The sequence below is a fragment of the Aethalodelphis obliquidens genome, unplaced genomic scaffold, assembly GCF_003676395.1.
Source record: "Aethalodelphis obliquidens isolate GAN/ISIS:26980383/991018 unplaced genomic scaffold, ASM367639v1 scaffold62, whole genome shotgun sequence".
NCBI classification, from domain to species: domain Eukaryota; kingdom Metazoa; phylum Chordata; class Mammalia; order Artiodactyla; family Delphinidae; genus Aethalodelphis; species Aethalodelphis obliquidens.
In genome coordinates, this window is record NW_020838006.1 from 1,264,843 (window position 1) to 1,289,721 (window position 24,879).

General features: G+C 35.6%; 1 protein-coding gene across 1 annotated transcript in view; it reads left to right on the forward strand.

Moving 5' to 3' along the window:
- ZCWPW2 (zinc finger CW-type and PWWP domain containing 2) overlaps positions 1-24,879 on the forward strand; it is a 139,315-nt gene that overhangs the window by 30,276 nt on the left and 84,160 nt on the right. Inside the window, exon 2 of the mRNA XM_027088327.1 lies at positions 23,359-23,712. Within this exon, the coding sequence (XP_026944128.1) occupies positions 23,372-23,712 (341 nt within the window). The 5' untranslated portion in view covers positions 23,359-23,371. The remainder of the gene's footprint in view (positions 1-23,358; positions 23,713-24,879) is intronic.

Below are 24,879 nucleotides of genomic sequence, written 5' to 3' on the forward strand. Positions count from 1 at the left end.
CCAGTGTTAGACTAATTAACTCTGACTTCTCATTGTCTGTTTGGCCATGATCCATTTTTCTCTTAATATTCCAGCACATCTGATTTACTTTACAGATCTGATCTGCTTTAGCTAGGATTTTAAAAATCTACTTTCCTAAATGAGATTAAGATAGACTTTTCTTTTATTATACTCCCCCTATCTGACTTTAAAATTTCCTTTTATGTTAAATATGTACAAGGTATCCTCTAGGAACTTTTAAATTTTTCTATAGTTCTACAGTTGTGTTTCTAATATGATTTATTTCTGAATTTTCTCCTTTTAAAGACCCAGCTTTGGTTTTATTGATTGTTATGGAGTGAATGTTTGTGTGCCCCCCAAACTCATATGTTGAAGCCCCAGTCTCCAGTGTGGCTATATTTGGAGATGGGGTCTCTAAGGAAATAGTTAAGGTTAAATGAGGTCATAAAAGTAGGGACCTGATCTGATAGGATTAGTGACTTTATAGAAGAGCCACTAGAAAGCTCTTTCTCTTTCTCTCACTCTCTCTAGTTCTCTGCTCATGCACCAAGGAAAGGCTATGTGAGAGAGAACATAGTGAGAAGATAGCCGTCTACAATCCAGAAAGAGGGCTCTCACCAGGTCAGCCAGAACCTTGATCTTGGACTTCCAACCTCCAAAACCATGAGAAAATAAATTTTTGTTCTGCTCTTTAAGACTGTTGTTTAAGCCACCCAGTTTATCGGTTGTTTGTTTGTTTGTTTTAATGGCAGTCCACGATGATCAACTCGATTGCTTATTTATGTGTTAGATTTCCACTTGCTTGTTTCCTAGCTTATTTGTTTCTCTTACACATCATTTTTATTTGTTTATTTATTTATTTTATTTGTGGCTGTGTTGGGTCTTCATTGCTGCCCGCGGGCTTTCTCTAGTTGCGGCAAGCGGGGGCTACTCTTCGTTGCGGTGCGCGGGCTTCTCATTGTGGTGGCTTCTCTCATTGCGGAGCATGGGCTCTAGACGCGTGGGCTTCAGTAGTTGTGGGTCTAGAGCGCAGGCTGAGTAGTTGTGGCTTAGTTCTCCGCAGCATGTGCGATCTTCCCAGACCAGGGCTCAAGCCTGTGTCCCTTGCACTGGCATGCGGATTCTTAACTGCTGTGCCACCAGGGAAGTCCCTTACACATCATTTTTAAAGAATGGGCTGCATTCTTTGAAAAACCCTTGGCTCAATCTTATAGTTCATTTATTTTTATTTTGACCATTTTGATAGTGTATCAATTGATTTTTTAAAATTTCAGTGGTCAAAATTTAAATTTCCATGATATTCTGTTGATTCTTTTAAGAAATGAATATCCTTTCATATCTTTCTGAAGTTAGTGGATATTCTAAAATGCCATCCTATTTAATTTATTAAACTTGTGTTTTATAGGTAATGAATTTTTCCTTTTATTAGGTTTGTTTCCTCTCTCTCATTATTGGATTTTGTCTTTGATTATTGTGATTGAGTGCTCACCTGTGTACTTGAGATTGTTTATGAATTCTGTTTGCTTTAGCTTTTCTCCAAATATGGAAGGAAGAGTGGTTAAGACAAAGCTCCTGGATGGGGTGAGCCAGTGGCTTCTTCTGGGTAGTGAGAACTCTCTATTTTTCCTGGGTGTTGCTAGCCTCCTGAAGCTTCTGTTTTACCCCTTCACCCCAGGATTAGCTATCTCCGCTCTACCTGACGATAGACATGTCTGTTGCTTAAAGCCTGGCCCAAAGAGAGGTGACCCTGTATGCTTTACTTTAGTACTCCAGCCAGTCACTCTCTTAGTTTTCCGAGACCCCTCATGCATTCATTATCTTAGAACAGCCTTGGACCAGCTGCCATCTTTGTGGGAGTTTTTTTTCTGTGGGTGTTTGGGGCTGTGGCTTCCTTCTCTTCATTCCCATATATTTTCTTTCATGAAAGGCTTCCTCATAGTTTCTGGAGGCCTGGGGGTACTGCTTGCTTTTTTTTTTTTTTTAATTACATCTTTTAGGATATATACTCTTCTGTAATTTCCTGGCACCTGGGGTGGCACGAGAAGACTCTGGCATGTATTCAGTCTTCCATCTTGAACCAGTCTCCAAGATAGCTACATTTTAAAAACCATTTTATTTTTATTTAATTTCAGACTCATAGAAAATTTTCAAGAATATAAGAAAGAATTTCCAGTTGTGTTACACCCAGATTTCCCAAATATTCTCAGTGTTAACATTTGAAAATAATGATTTGGGAATATGTATTCAATATATATTTGGAAATATATATTGAATCATTTAAGAGTAAGCTGTGGTGATATTACTGAAAATGGCACTAAAGCAGTGATTAAACTGGAAAAAACTGTTAGAAATAACTTTTTTGGATCTCTGGAATCTAATTTTGGAGTCTGATAAAAACTTGACAACACCCAGAAGAGTGCTTACTAAAGAAAGCAGCTGCTAAATTTCAGTAAGTGAGTTATGTGATGTTTTTACTTTCCCACATGTTAGGGTAATTCTGGAGGAACAGAACCAACAGGATGTGTGTGTGTGTGTACAGAGAGAGAGAGAAAGGAGATTTATTTTAAGGAGCTGGCTCATATGATTGTTGTATCTTAATAAGTCCAAAATCTGATGGGGTAGGCCAGCAGGCTGGAGACTCAGGGGAGAGTTGCATTTCAAGTCCAAAGGCAGTTCTGCTGGCAAAATTCCTTCTTGCTTGGGGGAGGTCAGTTTTTTTCTATTAAGGTCTTTGATTAGATGAGACTCATCCACATTGTGAAGGATAATCTGCTTTACTCAAAGCCCATCAATTTAAATGTTAATCTCATTTAAAAAACACTCCTTAACAGCAACATCCAGAATAATATTTGACCAAATATCTAGGTACCCTGACCCAGCCAAGCTGACACATAAAGCTAACGATGGTTAGTTTTAACACCCAGCTACTATCCCCCGTTCCCAGATCACAGATGCCATAGGAATGGCAGCTTGCATGTGCAGTGTGTTGGTGCCAGAGGGGCTGACCACACACAGCAAAGAATACAATCTTTACAAAGAGTAAGTTGCAGACTCGATCTCTCTCTACCACTTCATACTTCAGTATACCAGTTGATACTTCAGTATGCTATTTCCAAAAACAAGGAATTATTTTTATTATTACATGACTATAATGTAGTTATCCAAATCAGCAATTTACTTTGATGAAGTACTGTTACTATATGGATGCATTTTAAAGGCTCTTGTTACATATTTCAAAATTTCCTTCCCAAAGTTTCTACCAGTTTACACTTTTGTCAGTAGTATATGAGAATTTCAGATAATTCTTTACCATCTTAAAATTGTAGACTTAAATAGTTTTCAACTTTGCTAGATTGATATAGAGTGTCTTCAGATTCATCCCAGTAGAACTCCTATCTTTTTTTGCTATTATAGATCTTAACTTCCTTCTCTGTATTTTGGGTTTTCTTCATGTAATCTTCCTAAGAATGAAAAAAAAAATTTACAACTCTGGAAGTATTGGGGGCACTTCCAAACTTGACTGTCCCTAGCACAGAAGCCCTTTTGTTACTATCACTGTTCTTTATTACATATGCTAATTTAAAAAATTTATCTTTGTAACCTCCCTATAAAATAATAATTTTACAGATAAAATTATAAGAGATTAAATGTCTTTCCCAAAGTTATACAAATAGTAATTGGTAGATTCTGGACTCCTTTTAGACTGCCTGACTTCAGAGCTGATAACATTATATTGGGCTGCTTAGGTGGGAAGGACAGTGAAACACTCTATGCACATTTGCCAAAGGGAATTCATATCTGTCATATTTAATTGTCTTAAAGATAGTGATCAAAGCATCTTTCATGAAAGGTGATGGAAGATATCAGACTGAAGACTCCAGATGGGAATTGAAAGTGATGAAGAGTGTTGGATGTTAATGATGGACAAGAAATACAGCTTTTAGACTAATATGATTGCTAAGTTAAGGGAGATTGTATGTGATCTGAAGACAGAATAAACACTGAAAACCAGCACATACTGCAAAGCTAATAAGGTTTAACCAATCTTCAGAGCTGACAAGACGTAACACAAATGTGATGAAAGTGTGGCTGGTGAAATTTGGACTCTGATACATGGCTAAAAAGAATATAGCAGAGGAGCTGATAATCCAGTAAAGAGGAGTAGAGGACTTCCGACGAAGAACAGTCAGAATGGAAAAATCAAGAAATATGAAAGCAGGACAAATTTTTGGAGATCATCTAGCCCTACTCTCTTTACCTTAAAGATAAGAACACTGAGGCCCTCTTGAAATTGTAGAGCTAGGAAGTTGCATAGTCAAGATTAGAAACTACATTTTTGACTCTTAAGTCCTGATCTTTTTCTACTGTCTCTTGAATATTATGAAATTTTAATCCATAATATTAAAATTATCTTATTTTCACTTCAAATTCTTTTTGGAAGTAGGCAGGTTCAGTGTTGTAGTCATTCAATTATTGGTTACAAGTGAGATATTTTCTAGAAATGGGAATGATGAAAATTGAAATTTTAATGGTGAAACACCCCAACTCTGAAGATAGTGATGCAGATACTATTACTTTTCACAAACCAAAAAGAGCTGCATCGTCTGGGTTAGTCTATGGTTAAAAATATATGCACTTCCTGTAACAACAATGTTGGAGAACAAAAGAAAAATGGCAAGTTTTTTTGTTTGAAGGAACAGTCATTATTTTTCTCATTCACATACAATAAAAACAATTTCTATTATAAGTAGCCATTTGTCTTCATTCCTATTCTGTATTTATTTATTCACACTGTCTTATTAAATTCTGAGATTATTCAGAACTCCTTGGATATGTTGTAATTTTACCATCTGGGATACATCAGTCATAAAGTACATATACATTGTAATAAGTGATGCTTCATAAGAATTCACATTGGCTATACTCCATCTTTAAGACCTTTGTTCTGTTGAACAATGGAACTGTGTAATATTTCAGTTCAAGAAGAATTTATCTTATTTTCTAAGTTTTTTCAGACTGCTATAACATTCTAAAATAACATTCATGAAATACAGAAATCTTTGGAGAATTTATGTAAAATCCATATTTTCTTTAGCTCATGAATTTCACTTTAATGCTACAAATATCTATAATAATTATACTATATTAAGTTATTTAGTGGGATTCTACAGACCTTGGTGTTCTCTTTAATAAATTCCATTTAAGTAGTAATGCATTGTAATGTATTGTTATAGATAAAAAATGGCTCACTAACCCCTTTCCCATCCGTTAGTATATTTAACCAGTTCCAGATGCTCCACAGACACATAGAAGAAATTGAGGAAAATTAGGGAAGTGATATGAATGATTCCTGCATGTAAAGTACTATTTAGGCATTTGGGGATCAACAGAGAACCATGTTTCCATCATCAACCTTCTTTATTGCTGGAGATTCAAAAAAAGTATCTCTGTCCTCAGAGAGGTTACAGTCTAGTGGTGGGAATTAGGCAGTAAAATTCATTATATTATGTCACAATGTTGTAAATACCAGAAGTTGAGAGGACATGAACGTCAAGCAGGGAGAAATTGCAGCTGGTTGAGGATATCCAGGAAGACTTCTTGAAAGACATGGTATCTGAAGTGGGTCTTGAAAGTAGGTAATTTATAGGTTATGATAGAGTAAGGAGAATAACAGCAGCAAAGGTATAGAGACAGAATACATTGGATATGTTTGGGAAATATCAAATGACGTAAGTTGATGCTGTTTGGAAGATGAAGAGAAGAAAGTAATGCTAGCAACCATTTAATGAGCACCTACTACATGCTGTGCTTCTTGCCACATACCCTGCATGCATTATTTTATTGAGCCTTCAGAACACTCTGAGATGGTGCTAGTATTATTCCTACTTTCCAGATGAAAAGATAGTAAATGATTTGCCCAAGATGATACAGCTATTAAGTTGATGTTCTTAGATCTTAATCTAGGTCTGACTGGTAATAAAATCTGTACTCTTAACTACTTCACTATAGAGTTACATTGTGGAGAATTCAAAAACAAAGTGGGGAATTTATTTCCAATTATGTTAGCAATGTCAAACTATTTTTTTAGCAAGAGGACCAATTATTGGGAGTTTATAAGATTAATCTGTTATCAATGAGTTGAAAGAATATGGGGAGAGAGAAAGTAGACAGACTGGTTAGTAGGCTGTTTATAGCAGTCTAAATGAACTGATGAGGAACTTAGCTGGGTTGGTAGCAATAAGATTGGAAAGGTGGGAACACAACACAGAAACCTTTTTAGTTTTGTAACTTGTAACAAAATGACAACCATTTAAATGGAGGGGATGAGGAAGTAGGCAGTGTCAAAGTTGACCCTGGGTGAAATTTGAGTCTAGGTAACAGTATTGGGGAAGAGAAACTGTTTTGAAGGCAAAGAGAACCCAATTTGGCCCAAGTTCATTGTGCTTGAGTAAATCCAGGTGTCAAAATTATTTGAAATGTAGGTGATTGTGAGACTTGAGATGGAGTTCAAGGATGAGAGATGGAGATTTGGCAGCTATTTACATGGAAGAGAGGGTCGCAGCTATTTGAAGTCCCCAAGGAAGAGAATGTAAAAAGAGAAGTTTGAAGACAGAACCTTGGAAAGGCCTACATTCAGGGACCAGGGAGAGAAAGAGCAACCAGTAAAGGAATCAGTAGTGGTTAGATGTTTAAGAATAAGCCTTTGGATTAGGTGATTAGAAAATCTTTGGTCTCCTTTAAGAGAAACATTTGGTAAAAACCAGATGGTCAGGCATTTAAGAATTGAATAGATGCCTAGGGTTTCTTGTACCCAGTTTATACTCTGACTTTCTATTTCTAAAACTCTAGAATTTTTGTCTAGAGGAATAGACCCATATTTCATATTGCCTATTTAGCAGACTCGCAAGTATTTTAAACTCAAGACCAAAAAGAACATATTATTTCTGTTCCCCAAACCCCAAGCTTGCTCTGTATTTATGTCCCCTACTTGGTTATTAACTCCACTGTTCTCTCATTTGCCCAGAATGGAAATCTGCCACCATCTCCCCTTACCACTAAGAACCTTCCCCTCTCTTTCAAAACCAACATGTGTTTGATTGATTATTGCTATAGACTGAATGTTTGTGTCCCCCTAAATATGATGGTATTAGGAGGTGGAGCCTTTGGGACATGATTATGTAGTGAGGGCAGAGCTCTCATGAATGGAATTAATACACTTATAAGAGAGAGCCCAGAAAGTACCTTGCCCCTTCCTCCAAATGAGGTTACCACAAAAAGGCGGCCATCTGTGAATGAGCACGTGGGTTCTTACCAGACACCAAATATGTCAGTGTCTTGATCTTGGACTTCCCAGCCTCCAGACCTGTGAGAAATAAATTTCTGTTGTTTATAAGTCACCTTGTTTATATGTCACCTGGTCTGGTATTTTTGTTATAGCAGCCCAAACAGACAAAGATAGAAATTGGTACTGGGAAGTGAGGATTCTGCTGTAATAAATATCTAAAAATGTGGAAGTGGCTTTGGAACTGGGTGATGGGTAGAGGCTGGAAGAGTCTTGAGCTTCATGCTAGAAAAAGCCTACATTGCCACGAATGGATGGACCTTTAAGGGCAATTCTGATGAGAGGCTAGAAAGAAAAGGCGAGAACTGTAGAAAAGCTTCAGTTTTCTTGGAGAATAGCTAAGTAATCTTGAACAGAATTTTGGTAGAAATGTGGATGCAAAGGGGGCATTCTGATAAGGTCTCATATGGAAATGAGGAACATGTTATTGAACAATGAAGAAAAGGTGATCCTTGTTATAAAGTGACAAAAACTTGGCTGATTTGTGTTCATGTCTAATGTTTCGTGGAAGGTAGAACTTGTAATGAAAGTGGATATTTGGCTGAGGAAATATCTAAGCAAAGTTTTGAAGGTACAGCTTAGCCTCTCTTGCCTAAGTAAAGTAAGTTTTCTTGACTTATCTCCATTGCCCAGTGGAGCTGTGGGTTGGAGCCGCCCTCATGACCCCAGGCCAGTAAAGCCCAGCTGAGCCACAGGCACCTGACTCTAACCTGTGAGAGCTACTGTGTGGGCTGCTCAAAGCCAAGGGGTAAGGCCACCTATAGCCTAGGAGACCCAACCCCTACCTGGCAAAACTGTGGGGGTGGAACCCAAGCCCCAGTGGGTCTGGAAGGGGTCCACAGCCCATTGTGCCTAGAGGGCAGAGCACAGAGCCAAAGAAGGTTATTATCCAGCATTAATGTTTAGACTTGCTCGGGACCTGTCACTCCTTTCTTTCTTATTTCTCGCTTTGGAGGGGGAATGAGTATCCTATGCCTGTCCCACCATTGTAGTTTGGAAGCACAGAACACTTTTGATTTCAGAGGTTCACAGCTGGAGAGGAATTTGCCTCAGGATAAATCCTGCCTTCAGTCTCACTCATATCTGATTTAGGTGATATTTAGATGAGACTTTGGACTTCAGCTTTTTGAGTTGATATTGGAAGGAGTTAAGACATTTGGGAGTTGTTGGGAATGGAATAAATATATTTTTCATGTGAGAGGAACATGAATTGTGGGAGGCCAGAGATGGAATGCTGTAGACTGAATCTTTGTGTCCCCTCAAATTCTTACTGAAACCTAACACCCGGTGTGATGGCATTAAGAGGTAGAGCCGTTGGGTGGTGATTAAATCATAAAGTCAGAGCCTTTATGAATGGGATTAGTATCCTTATAAAAGAGGTTCTAGAGTGGTAGTACTCTTATTATCTCCAGAGAAGTGGTTAACTAATTTGTGAAGTAAAAAGTGGTAGTGCTGTCTGAAAATTGAGTGTCTATAACCATTCATAATTATTGCATTAAATGAATGAATAAATAAACTAATGTGTAGCCTGAACTTTTGGCTGTATGATTTTGAATAAACATTCAATGTTTTCTATTTTCCAAATGTAATTTTTAAATTTTCTTCTGAATTCTCTAGTTTAATATGTTAGCTAAGTTATGAAATAAAAAATTAAAAACAGATGTTGAGTAAAGCAAGTTTACTTAGCACAGCTTTGCTTTTGTCAATATCTTTATAAACTGAAGTGTGGACTACTTAGGCATGATTTTATAGGGACCCCCCCTTAAAGATTCTAGCACTCTCCTGACCACATTCTCTTTCTCCTCTTCATTTGCACCTTTTGGATGTGGCAGTAATTTTGAAAACCAGCCAAGTGTTGGAGAAAAGGTAAAAGAAATAATGAGAATCTGGTTTGAAAAGAATAAGTATTTTATAATCTGTATTATAAATTCTATTAGCCTGGATAAACTGTGTCAAATCTAAAATACCAAGAGGTTTAAGTTCGATACAATTGAAAATGAGTATCACTATTTAAGTAATAATGACATTTTCTTGGTGTTAATTTATCTTCTCAGTATTATCCACTGTGAGACCTAACTTCCTAAGAAAATCTGAAAACTTTATCTACCATTTAAAAGTAATCTTTTAATCCCCTTAACATTTTACAATAGACTATCATAATGGATTTTCCTAAGCTTTCCATTGATGCAGGTGCCAGTGAACTTAGAGTGCTTTCTCTGATGGTTCCAAGATGGACAGAATCCTAGGCAGTTGCGTAACAGATAGTAATGCTTTGCTTTCTTTTATATCTCTTCTACTTTATTTGTATTATTAGTATTCTCTTCAATATGATGTTTCTTCGTAGAAATATTTTAAAGTGACTTCATTTTGTGAGGAATAATCTATATAATATAATCCATAAACTTAACTAGTTAAATATAACTTCAATATGGTAAAAATAAACGGATAAATGAAGGGCACCTCTGTGAAACTCTCTGCATTGTTGTACCTCCCACCTTTTGCGCAGGAGGCCTCATGTCCCATTTAGGACATATGACCTACTTATATGTGGTCTGAGTGAGGATTCTTGTGTCATTTGATATTAAATACTAATAAGGCCTATTTTTCTTATTAAATAATAAATATAAATAGAAGGTTCTTGAATGAACATGTAATGGATAATTTCACTATTTGTAGAACTGTACCCCAACTCCTTACCCTCAGCTTAGTTGTCCCCAATACCTGCCTTGGACTTTAAATCTCCCTCATCTCTCTTTATATTTGAGTTTTGGCCAGTGGCCAACATATCTCCTCCTACTACTACATTGTTTGCAGCTCACAGTGGGGGCTCATGGAGGATGGATGATGGTGTGATAGTGTTCTGGAACATAAAACTAGAGGAAAGCCTTTACAAAGATAACTTTAATTTCTTCCATTTTTGGTGACCAGATCTATGTTTCAGTTTTGTGAAAGTCAGAAGATAAAGATGTCTGCTATTAGTACTGTTGTTTTTCAGTTTTGTCAGAGTCACAAGATAAAGATGTTTGCTATTAGTACTATTGTTTAATATTTTCCTGGAGCTAATTAAAAGTAAAGAAAACAAGATACAGAGGACATCAGCAAGATAGCAGAATATGAGGCTTCTGACTTTTCTGCCTCCCACAGATGCACTGAATGAACAGCTACACGCAAATCAATTCCTTTGGAGAGAAATACAGAAACTAATTGAGGGACTTCCCTGGTGGCACAGTGGTTAAGAATCTGCCTGCCAATGCAGGGGACACAGGTTTGAGCTCTGGTCCGGGAAGATCCCACAGGTTGCGGAGCAACTAAGCCCACACGCCACCACTACTGAGTCTGTGCTCTAGAGCCCACGAACCACAACTACCAAGCCTGCGTGCCACAACTACTGAAGCCTGCATGCCTAGAGCCTGTGCTCCACAACAAGAGAAGCCACCGCAATGAGAAACCCGCACACTGCAACGAAGAGTAGCCTCCACTTGACGCAACTAGAGAAAGCATGTGCGCAGCAACAAAGACCCAATGCAGCCAAAAATAAATAAGTAAATAAAATAAATTTTTTAAAAAAAGAAACTAATTGAGTTACTCTACACATTGGGTGACAGAGAAAATACCTACATTGAAACGAGTAGGAAAGCTAAGATACATTCATGCTGTAAACCTTCTTGCAATCAGGAGGGAATCCTCAACTACCAGCTTCTCCCTGAGGACTGTAGAGGGTTTGGACCACATGGCTAGCTCCTCAACTTTTGTGGCTGCTACCTAAGGAACTGGCTCCCAAATTACCTAGCTCTGAGAGTCAGTGGGGGTCAGCATTTGTGAGTCCCCCAGGACCACATTAAACAAACAGATGGTTTTAAACAGAAGTGTAAGTACTCACCATGGCTATACCCCTGGGCTCAACAGAGGGAACAGGATAAAGCACAAGGTTATTAGTTTCTCCCTGATACTCTCAGTGTGAGTTTGACTGCATACTTTTCTAGTTGCTGCCCAGGGATTGAGAGTTTCTAATCAGCTTGTGTCTGGAAGCTGATTGTGCTCCTCTAGGAGCCTGAAAGTGCTGTGGGCACTTCCCTCCCCGTCTCTGCCCTCACTCACTCCAATGATAAAAGTGAGTGTCCAGCTTCTTCCTGGAAGGAGCTTGTCCATGCATCTAGCACCCCAACTTTTATGACTGCCACTCAAAGGACTGGCTTCCAAATCACCTAGCTTAGAGAGCCAAAAGGGCTTGGCACTCACAAGTCCCCATTCACTACAGAAAACTAGTAGGCAATTTCCAACAGATGTGTGAGCACTTCCTGCCATTGTCTCCCCAGGCTTATCACAGAGAGAGCAGGCAAAAACACAAGTCTCAGTTTTTACCTGGAAGGGATTTAAATATACACTTTTTTAGCTGCTGCCTAATGGTTCTGATTAGCCTGCATCTGGGAGCTGTTGGAGCACGTAATTAAAAGTTCTGTGGGACCCTGAATGGATGTGTGGAGACTTCCTGTGGTCTGAATTACCTGTCAGGTAATTCAAAATGCTTGTCATCAGGATGCTCACTGAGGTCAAGAGAGCAATGCATGAGCAAAGTGAGAATTTTAACTGAAAGAAGAAGTATAAAAATACTAAAAAGAAATTGTAGAGCTGAAGAATAAGTGAAGTGAAAAACTCAAAAGAGCGATTCAACAATAGACTCGATCAAACAGAAGAAAGGATCAATGAGCTTGAAGATAACTCACTGGAAGTCATCCAGTCAGAGGAGCAAAAAGCAAAAAGAACAAAAAAGAGTGAAAATATGGAGTGGGATGATATATTCAAAATTCTAAAAGAACTTATGAAAGAAAGAAAACTACCAACCAAGAATACTGTTTCTGGCAAAGTTGTCCTTCAGAATTGAAGGGGAAATAAAGATATTCTTAAACAAACAAAAGCTGAAGGAATTCATCCCCAGTAAACCTGCATTACAAGAAATGCTAAAGGAGTTCTTTAAGCTGAAGTGAAAGGATGCGATTAGGAATATGAAAACATAAAAGTATAAAGCTCTCTGGTAAAGGTTAATATAAAGTTGTATTCAAAATACTCTAATAATGATGGTGGTGTGTAAATCACATGTAAATCTGGTGTAAAGTTTAAAAGAAAAAAGTATTAAAAATCTCTATAGCTCCAATACTTTTTTAATGGACACATAATAGAAAAAGATGGAATTGTGACATCAAAAACATAAAATGTGGGAACAGAGAGTAAATGTATGGAGATTCTGTATGTTATTGAAGTTATCAGCTTAAAATGGACTGTTATAACTATAGGATGTTTTAGGCAAGCCTCAAAGCAAAAATGTATAGTAGATATACAAAAGCTAATGAGAAAAGAAGCAAAGTGTACCACAGAAAATCATCAAATCATAAAAGATGAGAGAAAGAGAAGAAAATAGGAACAAAGGATCTACAAAACACCCAGAAAAGAATTAACAAAAGGGCAATAGTAAGTCTTTACTTGTCAAAAATTACTTTAGTTGGAAATGGACTAATTCTTTAGTTGTAGACTGAAAGTGAAGGGATGGGAAAAGATATTCCACACAAGTGGAAAGCAAAAGAGAGCAGCAATAGTTATTCTTGTATCAGACAAAATAGAATTTAAGTAAAAAAACTGTAAAAAGAGTCAAGGTTGTTATATAATGATAAAGAGGTCAGTTCATCAAGAGAATTTAACAGTTGAAAATATTTATGCACTCAATATTGGAGCGTCTAAATTTATAAAGCAAATATTAACAGATTTGAAGGGAGAAATAGACAACTATACAATAATAATAAGGGATCTCGGTAGTCCACTTTGAACAATGACTAGATCATCCAGACAGAAAATAAGGGAACACTGGACTTAAAGTATACTTTAGATGAAAAGAATCTCACAGACATATACAGAACATCCATCTAACAGCAGCAGAGTGCACAGTTCTTCTCAAATGTACATGGAACATCTTCCAGAATAGATCATATGTTAGACCACAAAACTAGTCTTAACAAATATAAGAAGATTGAAATCATATCAAGCATCTTTTCTGACAGTAATGGTATGAAACTGGAAATCAATTACAGGAGAAAAACTGGAAAATTCACAAATATGTGGAGATTAAACAACATGCTCCTGAGCAAATAGTTGGTCAAAGAAGAAATCAAAAGAGAATTCAAAAAATATCTTGAGAGAAATGAAAATGAAATGCAACATAATAAAATTATGGGATACAGCAAAAGTGATTCTAAGAGGGAAGTTTATAGTGATAAATGTCTACATTAAGAGGAAAGATCTCAAACAAACTAACTTTACCCCAGAAAAAACTAGAAAAAGGAGAACTACTAAGCCTAAATTTAGTAGAAGGAGGAAATAACACAGATCAGAGCAGAAATAAATGAGAGACTAGAAAGATAATAGAAAAGATCAATGAAACGAAGAGGTTTTTTTTTTTGAAAAGGTAAACAAAATTGACAAACCTTTAACTAGACTAACAGAAAAAAAGAAAGAAGACTCAAAATCAGAAATGAAAGAGGAAATTTACACCTGATTACAACTGATGCCTCAGAAATACAAAGGATCATAAGAGACTACTGTGAACAATTATATGCCAAAAAATTGGATAACATAGAAGGTTGGAGAAATTGCTAGAAACATACAACCTTCCAAGACTGAATTGTGAAGAAATAGAAAATTTGAACAGACCAATAACAAGTAAGGTGATTGAATCAGTAATCAAAAATTCTCCCAACAAAGAAAAGTCTAGGACCAGATGGCTTTACTGATGAATTCTACCAAGCATTTAAAGAATAATTAGTGGTAATTCCTTCTCAAACTCTTTCAAAAAGCTGAAGAGGAGAGAACAATTCCAAACTCATTTTACAAGCCCAGGATTACCTGATACCAAGATCAGAAAAGAACATTACTAGAAAAGAAAACTACAGACCAATATCCCTGATTAACATATATGCAAAAATCCTCAACAAAAATACTAGCAAACAGAATCAACAGCACATTAAAAAGGATCATATACCAGGATCAAGTGGAAGTTATTCACAAGATGCATGGATGGTTTGATATAAACCATCCATTGATTTGACATTTATAGTCAAAGCAGTAAACATGATACACCATAATGAAGGGGAAAATAATCATGTTATCATCTCAATAGATGCAAGAGAAAGAATTTGACAAAAGGCAGTACACTTTGATGACAAAAGCTCTTGACAAATTGGGTATGGAAGGAATGTGGGTCAACAAAATGATAGCCATATATAACAAGCTTACAGTTAACATGCTCACTAGTGAAAACTGAAAGCTTTTCATCTAGGATCAGGAATAAGAAAACAGTAGCTTCTATCGCCACTTTTATTCAACATAGAACTGGAAGTTCTAGCCAGGGCAATTAGGCAAGGAATATAAATAAAAGCATCCATATCAGAAACGAAGAAGTAAAATTGTCTCTGCAGAATACATGATCTCATATATAGAAAACCCTGAGAATGCTATCAAAAAATTGTTAAAACTAATAAATGAACTCAGTAAAGTTGCAAGATACAAAATCAACAAACAGAAATGAGTTGCATTTCTATACATTGACTACAAACTCTCTGGAAAAGAAATTAAGAAAACAATCTAATTTACAGTTGTGTTAAAAGGAATAAAATCCTATGTAATAAATTTAACCTAGGAGGTGAAAGATCTGTAAACTTAAAACTATAAAACATTGATGGAAGGAACTGAAGAAGATGTAAGTAAGTGGAAAGATATTCTATGTTCATGGATTAGAATTAATATTGTTAAAATATCCATACAAACCAAAATAATATGTAGATTCAATGCAATCCCTATGAAAGTTCCAATGGCATTTTTCACAGAAATAGAAAAAATAATCCTAAAATTTGTGCAGAATCATGTGAAACTCCAAATAGCTAAGCAGTCTTGAGCAAAAAGAGCAAAGTTGGAGGCATTCTACTTCCTGATTTCAAACTATCTTACAAAACTTTAGTGATCAAAATGGTATGGTATTGACATAAAAACAGACACAGATCAATGGAACAGAATAAGGAGACCAGAAATGAACCTACATATATATGGGTCAACTAATCTTAAACAAAGGAATCAAGAATACACAATGTGGAAAGGATAGTATCTTCAGTAAATTGTCTTGGAGAACTAGATGTCCACATGCGAAAGAATGAAATTGGATCGTTAACTCACACCATACACAAAAATCAACTCAAAATGGGTTAAAGACTTAAATGTAAGACCTGAAACTGTAAAACTTCTGGAAGAAAGCATAGAGGAAAAGTTCCTTAAGACTGATCTTGTTAATGATTTTTTTTGGATCTGACACCAAAAGCAGAGGCAACAAAAGTAAAAATAAAGAAGTAGGGCTACATCAAACTAAATTGTTTCTGCATAGCAAGGGAGACAATCAATAAAATGAAAGGCAGCCTACAGAATGGGAGAAAATATTTTTAAACATAGATCCAATAAGGGGTTAATGTCCAAAATATGTAAGGAACTCTTACAAGTAACAGCCAAAGAAAAGGTTTAAGGTAAAAATGTGAAGTTTTTCTAAAGAAAATATGTGGCCATCAGATATATGAAAAGATCCTTCACCTCACTAATCATCAGGGAAATGTAAATCAAAACCACAGTTAACTATGTATCACTTCACACCTGTTAGGATGGCTCTTATCAAAAAGTCAAAAGATAATAGATGTTGGTGAGGATGTAGATACACTGGAAACTTGTGCACTGTAGGTGGGAATGCAAAATGATGCAGCTGCTATGGGAAACAGTATGGAGGTTCTTCAAAAAATAAAAATAGAACCACCATATGATTCAGCCATCCCACTTCTGGGTATTTATCCAAGAGAACTGAAATCAGGATCTCAAAGACACATTAGTACTCCCAGGTTTATAGCAGCACTATTCACAATACCCAAGATACGGAAACAACATGTGTCCATTGATGGATGAATAGATAAAGAAAATGTATAATGGAATACTATTCAGCCTTAAATAAGAAGGAAGTTCTGCAGTATGCAACAACATGGATGAACCTGGGGGACATTATGCTAAGTGAAAGAAGCCAGTCACAGAAAGACAAATACTATGTGATTCCACTTACATGTGGTATCTACAGTAGTCAAATTCATAGCAACAAAGAATGGAATGGTTTCCAGGGGCAAGGGAAATGGTGAAGTGGGGAGTTATAAATTAGCAGGCATAAAGTTTTAATGAAGAAAGATAAGTAAATAATAGAGATCTGCTCTACAACATTGTACGTATAGTCAACAATACTCTATTATGCACTTCAAAAAATTGTCAAGAGGGTAGATCTCATGTTAAGTATTCTTACCACAATATAAAAAAATTAATAAAGTTTTTTCTAAAAAAAGAGTGAAAATGAACTTCCCTGGTGGTGCAATGGTTAAGAATCCACCTGCCAACACAGGGGACATGGGTTCAAGCCCTGGTTTGGGAAGATCCCACATGCTGTGGAGCAACTAAACCCATGCACCACAACTACTGAGCCTGTGCTCTAGGACCTGTGAGCCACAACTACTGAGCCCTTGTGCCACAACTACTGAAGCCCACACGCCTAGAGCCTGTGCTCCACAACAAGAGACGCCACCATTATGAGAAGCCCGTGCACTGCAACAAAGAGTAGCCCCCACTCTCTGCAACTAGAGAAAGCCTGCACACAGCAATGGAGACCCAACGCAGCCAAAAAAAAAAAAAAAAAAAAAAGAATGAAAATGAATTAACTAAGCATCAACTCAAGAAGAGAAAGATTAGCTCAACAGAGAATGCCCTAAGAAAGTAGAAGAAAGGAAAGATTAAAGTGCAGCTATCAATTATACAGAATTCAAAAGAATAAAAGAGAAGACTCGAGCTCTGGTTGTTTAAAAAGCCCTGACAAGATAAATGAGGGGGAAAAGGTATGAACAAATTAAGAGTGAAAGAAACATAATGAGAAATATAGTAGATGCACTAGAATTCTTTTTTTTTGTATTCTCTTTTATTATTTACAAATTTGAAATTTATTACAAGAAAAATTCTAAGTTTGTTTCATGATGAATTGTAGAAAATAAGCAACAAATTTGTATTTGTGCAAAACTTATATAGAATGCTTCTACATGATTCATAATTTTCTATCAATTTTACTACTCATTTATGTTTTTGTTAAATAATATTTTCAATTTTTTGTTTTTTAATTATGAGAAATTTAGAGAAAAAATGAAATACCTATATACTCATTGCCTGGACTTAGCGGACATTAACATTTTATTCTATTTGCTTCTGGTTGCTTAATTTTATTAAGAACTATAGTTGATTTATAATATTTTATTAATTTTAGGTATACAACATAGTGATTCAGTATTTTTATAGATAACAGTCCTTTTAAATTACTATAAAATATTAGCTATATTCCATGTGCTGTATAATATATCCTTGTGGCTTATTTACTTTACACATAGTAGTTTGTGCCTCTTTAGAATTCTTAAATATTTGACAAAATTGGAAAATCCTCCCTTAAGCAAACTTTCCAAAAAAAGAGAACATTCTATATTTCGCTTTATGAGGCTGTTTTAATCTTAATGTCAAAAACAGACAAAGACAAACGTAGAAATGAAAGTTGTAGAGCAATCTCATCTGTAAACACATATATGAACCAATCTTAACTAATTATTAATAAACTGAATGCAACAACATATGTTAAAGAAAAGAATGTTATGATGTGAACCCAGAATGCAAATATGGTTTATCATTAATTAAATCCATTAATACAACCTATTCAATTCACATATTTAAAAAGAAAAACCTTATGTTCACCTCAGTATACAGAAAGGCCTTCGATAAAATTCAACACCACTTCAGGTTTAAAAACAACAAAAATTCTCTTCATTAAGTGGTAACTAAAGGAAAAGAATTTTTTGTTCCCTTTCAATGGTCTCTACCAAAAACATGCGTATATGTTTGACTTTATAGTCAAATAGTAGAATCATTCTCTTTAAAATTAGAAAAAAAATCAGGATAGTGGCTTCTGTTCAATATTATACCTGTCCTAGCCAGTGTAATAAAAGAAGACATAAGGATTGGAAATAGAAAAAGAAAAAGAAAGCTATCATACACACACAAACATGAGGAAGTACACCAAATGTGAAGTGAAATGCAAAACAATGCCTTGCCCAAGGATATAGAGCTGGTGAGGAGCAGAGCCTCAGAGGAATTCACATTTCATTTGGTTCCAAAGTCTGGAGTCAACAACTTCTAATCTACTGTCTAGTGACCCACTTCAACTGTAATATAAAATGCAGTATTATTCCTCATAAATTTCCTTGCAAAAGTATTAGCCAAATTCATATATATGTGTGTGTGTGTGTATATATATATATATATATATATCTCAGCAACATTTCATAATCTTCCTTTAGATTTTGTTCTTCCTGTTTTTAGATTTTTTCCACTCTTTCAATATGATAAGCAGTGCACAGTGAATATTGTTGGTCTTTGTATGTATAAGTTAGTCACTTTTAAAAAATTTTTTTAGTTTTTGTATTTTATAATTAATTTTTATTGGAGTACAGATGCTTTACAACGTTGTATTAGTTTCTACTGTATAGCAAAGTGAATCAGCTATACATATACATATATCCTCTCTTTTTTTGATTTCCTTCCCATTTAGGTCACCACAGAGCACTGAGTAGAGTTCCCTGAGCTATACAGTGTGTTCTCATCAGTTATCTATTTTATACATGGTATCAATAGTGTATATATGTCAATCCCAATCTCCCAATTCATTCCACCCCCACTTCCTCCCTTGGTGTCCATACGTTTGTTCTCTATGTCTGTGTCTCTATTTCTGTTCTGCAAATAAGATCATATATACCGTTTTTCTAGATTCCATATATATGCGTTAATATACGATATTTGTTTTTCTCTTTCTGACTTAGTTCACTCTGTATGACACTCTCTAGGTCCATCCATATCTCTACAAATGACCCAATTTCATTCCTTTTTGTGGCTGAGTAATATTCCATTTTATATATGTACCACATTTTCTTTATCTATTCCTCTGTTGATGGACATTTAGGTTGCTTGCATGTGCTAGCTATTGTAAATAGTGTAAATAGTGCTGCAGTGAACACTGTGGTACATGACTTTTTGAATTATGGTTTTCTCTGGGTATATACCAATTAGTGGGATTGCTGAGTCGTATGGTAGTTCTATTTGTAGTTTTTTAAGGAACCTCCATACTGTTCTCCATAGTGGCTGTATCAATTTACATTCCCACCAGCAGCATAGGAGGGTTCTCTTTTCTCCACACCCTCTCCAGCATTTATTGTTTGTAGACTTTTTAATGATGGCCATTCTGACTGCTGCGAGATGATACCTGGTTGTAGTTTTGATTTTCATTTCTCTAATAATTAGTAATGTTGAGCATTTTTTCATGTATTTGTTGGCCATCTGTATGTCTTCTTTGGAGAAATGTCTATTAAGGTCTTCTGCCCATTATTTGATTGAGCTGCTTATATATTTTGGAGATAATTCTTTGTCAGTTGCTTCGTTTGCAAATATTTTCTCCCATTCTGAGGGTAGTCTTTTCGTCTTGCTTATGGTTTCCTTTGCTGTGCAAAACTTAATTAGGTTACATTTGTTTATTTTTGGTTTTGTTTCATTATTCCAGGAGGTGAATCGAAGAAGATCTTGCTGCAATTTATGTCAAAGAGTGTTGTGCCTATGTTTTCCTCTAAGAGTTTTATAGTGTCTGGCCTTACATTTAGGTCTTTAATCCATTTTGAGTTTATTTTTGTGTATGGTGTTAGGGAGTGTTCTAATTTCATTCTTTAACGTGTAGCTGTCCAGTTTTCTGAGCACCACTTATTGAAGAGGCTGTTTTTTCTCCATTGTATATTCTTGCCTCCTTTGTCATAGCTTAGGTGACCATAGGTGCTTGGGTTTATCTCTGGGCTTTCTATCCTGTTCCATTGATCTATATTTCTGTTTTTGTGCCAGTACCATGCCGTCTTGATTACTGTAGCTTTGTAGTATAGTCTGAAGTCAGGGAGCCTAATTCCTCCGGCTCTGTTTTTCTTTCTCAAGATTGCTTTGGCTATTCAGGGTCTTTTGCGTTTCCATAAATATCATAAAATTTTCTGTTCTAATTCTGTGGAAAATGCCGTTGGTAATTTGATAGGGATTGCATTGAATCTGTAGATTGCTTTGGGTAGTATGGTCATTTTCACAATATTGATTCTTCCAATCCAAGAACATGGTATATCTCTCCATCTGTTTCTGTCATCTTTGATTTCTTTCTTCAGCATCTTATAATTTTCTGAGTACAGGTCTTTTGCCTCCTCAGTTAGGTTTATTCCTAGGTATTTTATTCTTTTTGTTGCAGTCGTAAATAGGATTGTTTTCTTAATTTCTCTTTCTGATCTTTCATTGTTAGTGTATAGGAATGCAATAGATTTTTGTGGATTAATTTTGTATCCTGCAACTTTACTAAATTTATTGATTAGCTCTCATAGTTTTCTGGTAGCATCTTTAGGGTTTTCTATGTATAGTATCATGTCATCTGCAAACAGTGACAGTTGTACTTCTTCTTTTCCAATTTGGGGTCCTTTTATTTCTTTTTCTTTTCTGATTGCCATGGCTAGCACTTCCAAGACTGTTGAATAATAGTCATGAAAGTGGACACCCTTGTCTTGTTCCTGATTTTAGAGGAAATGCTTTCAGTTTTTCACCATTGAGAATAACGTTTGCTGTGGGTTTTCCATATGTGTCCTTTATTATGTTGATCTAGGTTCCCTCTCTGCCTACTTTCTGGAGAGTTATCATATATCAATGTTGAATTTTGTCAAAAGCTTTTTTTGCATCTATTGAGATGATCATGTGGTGTTTATTCTTCAGTTTGTTAATATGGTGTATCACATTGATTGATTTGCATATATTGAAGCATCCTTGCATCCCTGGGATAAATCCCACTTGATTGTGGTGTATAATCCTTTTAATGTGTTGTTGGATTCTGTTTGCTAGTATTTTGTTGAGGGTTTTTACGTCTATGTTTATCAGTGATATTGGCCTGCAGTTTTCCTTTTTGTGATATCTTTGTCTGGTTTTGGTAACAGGATGACGGTGGCCTCATAGAATGCGTTTGAGAGTGTTGCACCCTCTGCAATTGTTTGGAAGAGTTTGAACAGGATAGGCATTAGCTCTTCTCTAAATGTTTGATAGAATTCGCCTGGAAAGCCATCTGGTCCTGGACTTTGTTTGTTGGAAGATTTTTAATTACAGTTTCAACTTCATTACTTCTGATTGGTCAGTTCATATTTTCTGTTTCTTCTTGATTCAGTGTTCAAGGTTATACTTTTCTGAGAATTTGTCCATTTCTTCCAGGTTGTCCATTTTACTGGCATATAGTTGCTTGTAGAAGTCTCTTATAATTCCTTGTGTTTCTGTGATTTCAGTTGTAACTTCTCCTTTTCCATTTCTATTTTTTTTGATTTGAGTCCTCTCCCTTCTTTTCTTGAGGAGTCTGGCTAGTGGTTTATCAATTTTTTTTATCTTCTCAAAGAACCAGCTTTTAGTTTTATTCATCTTTGCTATTGTTTTCCTCATTAGGTTAGTCTCTTTTAAGTTTATTTTCTTTGTATACATTCAAATGAGTGGGATTAATAGGTCAAAAATTGTGGCTATGGCTATTGAAATATATTGGCAAATTTTATTCTAAAGCGATTTGTAGTGATCATGGAAAGTGTGATTATAAGTGTGTTTCTAATTATACAATTAACTCATGGATTAAGAGCTTCTTTAAATGGTGCTTATATTGGATAGTGGTTGTTCTACTGATTTATTAATATGGTATATGTAAGTCTTTTTTTAAAAAATAGGTTTTGTATTACAAAATAAGTTGCTGAGGGCTTCCCTGGTGGCGCAGTGGTTGAGAGTCTGCCTGCCGATGCAGGGGACACGGGTTCGTGCCCCTGTCTGGGAAGATCCCACGTGCCGCAGAGAGGCTGGGCCCGTGAGCCATGGCTGCTGAGCCTGCACTTCCGGAGCCTGTGCTCCGCAATGGGAGAGGCCACAACAGTGAGAGGCCCACATACCGCAAAAAAAAAAAAAAAGTTGCTGATAGTTTTTCTTGTATTTCAGCTATATTACTTATTTTTTAGTATACACGTAACTATTATTATTTTTGCTAGAAGTCAGGGGCTAACTCATATAATTCTAACGTTTTATATGTTTAAAATTTTCATAATAAAAAACCTCTGAGAAATTTTTTTCAAATCACTTGAATTAATAATGGATAAAAGGCAAAGCTATATAAGCAAAAGAATCCTTTAATTTTTTTAAAATAAATTTCAAATTTTCACATGGTGAAATATTTTGCTACCTTTGATTTTCCTCAGAATTAGAAAAGGGGATCAAGTCACACTATGTCCACCATATACCCAAGAGGCAGTACTGCCTAGTGGATAAGACCACACAATTAGGGAGAAAACTGCCTGCATTTAAATCCCAACTCTGTCACATAGTACCTCTGGGACTTTAAATAAATTACTATACTTTTCTAAGCTTTTCTTTTCTCTCTAAAAGTGCTCATACTGAGGTTGTTGGGAAGACTATAAGCTGTGTGCATAAGGCACTTAGAATAGTATTTGGCTCACAGTCAGCACTGAATAAGGCTTAGCTGTTATTATGGCAAAAGTACTGGATATGTACTAACTGGTAATAGAATAGATATTAGAGTAAACCTCTACTCCACTTCTGCTCCATCATACTTTTCTTATTTTTAATTTTGGAGCATTTTATGACCAGAGTGATTGATGCTTCTGTTTTGTTCCTTTGTTTCTGGGTAGGTGGAAACGTAACATGTTCAGCATGTACAGAGAGGAGGTGGGCAAAAAAGTTATAAAAGAGCCACTTCTCGGATTTTGGCTTTAACTTTCTCTCCTTATACCCTGAAATCTTATTCTTTTATTTTCCTGTTATTTATTTTCCAGATTAAATGCATTTATGGAAAAAGGAAAATTGAATAGTAAGATGATAGCAGAATATTGTAATACGGCAATGGATTCCTCAGTGGAAAACAACATTTATGTAAACAAAGTGTGGGTTCAGTGTGAGAATGAAAGTTGTTTGAAATGGAGATTGTTGTCAAGTGAGGATGCAGCCAAAGTTGATCACAATGAATCATGGTACTGCTTCATGAACACTGACTTAAGGTACAATAAGTGCTCTGTTTCTGAAGAAGACTTTCCTGAAGAGTCTCAGCTTCATCAAAGTGGATTTAAGATCGTCTATTCACAGCTCCCTCTTGGAAGCCTGGTTTTGGTAAAATTACAGAATTGGCCAAGGTAAGATTTTTGTTGCTGTTTTATAGTAAACTATTGAGGTATAGTCTTACTAAGTTTATTGACTTTCAAAACTTTTCAAAGAATCAACTTCTTCCCTATTGTTGTCTAACTTCTTATTTATTGTATTTTGATCTCATTGTTATTCTTTCCCTGACTTCTTGGGGTTTAAGTCTTCTTTTTCTAGTTTCTTAAACTGGAAACTTAGATAACTGACTCATATCTGTTTCCCTCCTTATATGAGTGATTAAAGCTATAAATTTCTCTTATTAAGTACTACTTCAGTTATATCTCACAAATTTTAATATGTTATATTTTATTACTATTCAGTTTGTGATTTCTTCTTTGAAATGAGTTATTAGAAATGTGTTTTTAAATTATAAAATATGCAGGATTCTAAAAATGTCTTATTTGTTTTGATTCCTAATTTAACTGTTGTAGTCTGTTTCATTGAATCTTGATTTATGGCACAGCATGACCTATCCTGAAAAACATTTATATTCTGTAACTGTTGCCTAGATGCCTAAAAGATTTTTTTCTTTTTCTTTAGGTATTTGTATATTTACTGCTGTATGGCTTAGGTTTTCCTGTTCTGAGTTTATTTCCCAAGTATGCAATCTGCCTTTTCAGTGTATGGTTTCAAATCTTTTTATTTCAATAAGGTTTTTTAAAAATTTTAAGCAGTTTATTCAGTTGCATTGCTTTGATTTTATTTTGGGACTTCTGTAGTACTGATAGTGAATCTTCTGTGGTTAGATTTGGTATTACTTTTTTCTTCCAATGTTATCATCTTTTCATTTTTTTAATTTAAATATTTTTGCCTTTCTATCTTTTATTTTTCTGAAGGAGTTACAAATTGAACTTATTTTTTCTGTGTTCCTTCCAGTTTAGTCTTTATTGAAAACTTTATAATTTCTTTCATGAGTTTTGCTGCCTCTCTTTTTATTTTTTTTAATTTTGCAATTTTTTAAAACATCTTTACTGGAGTATAATTGCTTTACAATGTTGTGTTAGTTTCTGCTATATAACAAAGTAAATCAGCTCTATGTATACATATATCCCCATATGCGCTCCCTCTCGCGTCTCCCTCGCACCCTCCATATCCCACCCCTCTAGCTGCTAACAAAGCACCAGGGTGATCTCCCTGTGCTGTGTGGCTGCTTCCCACTA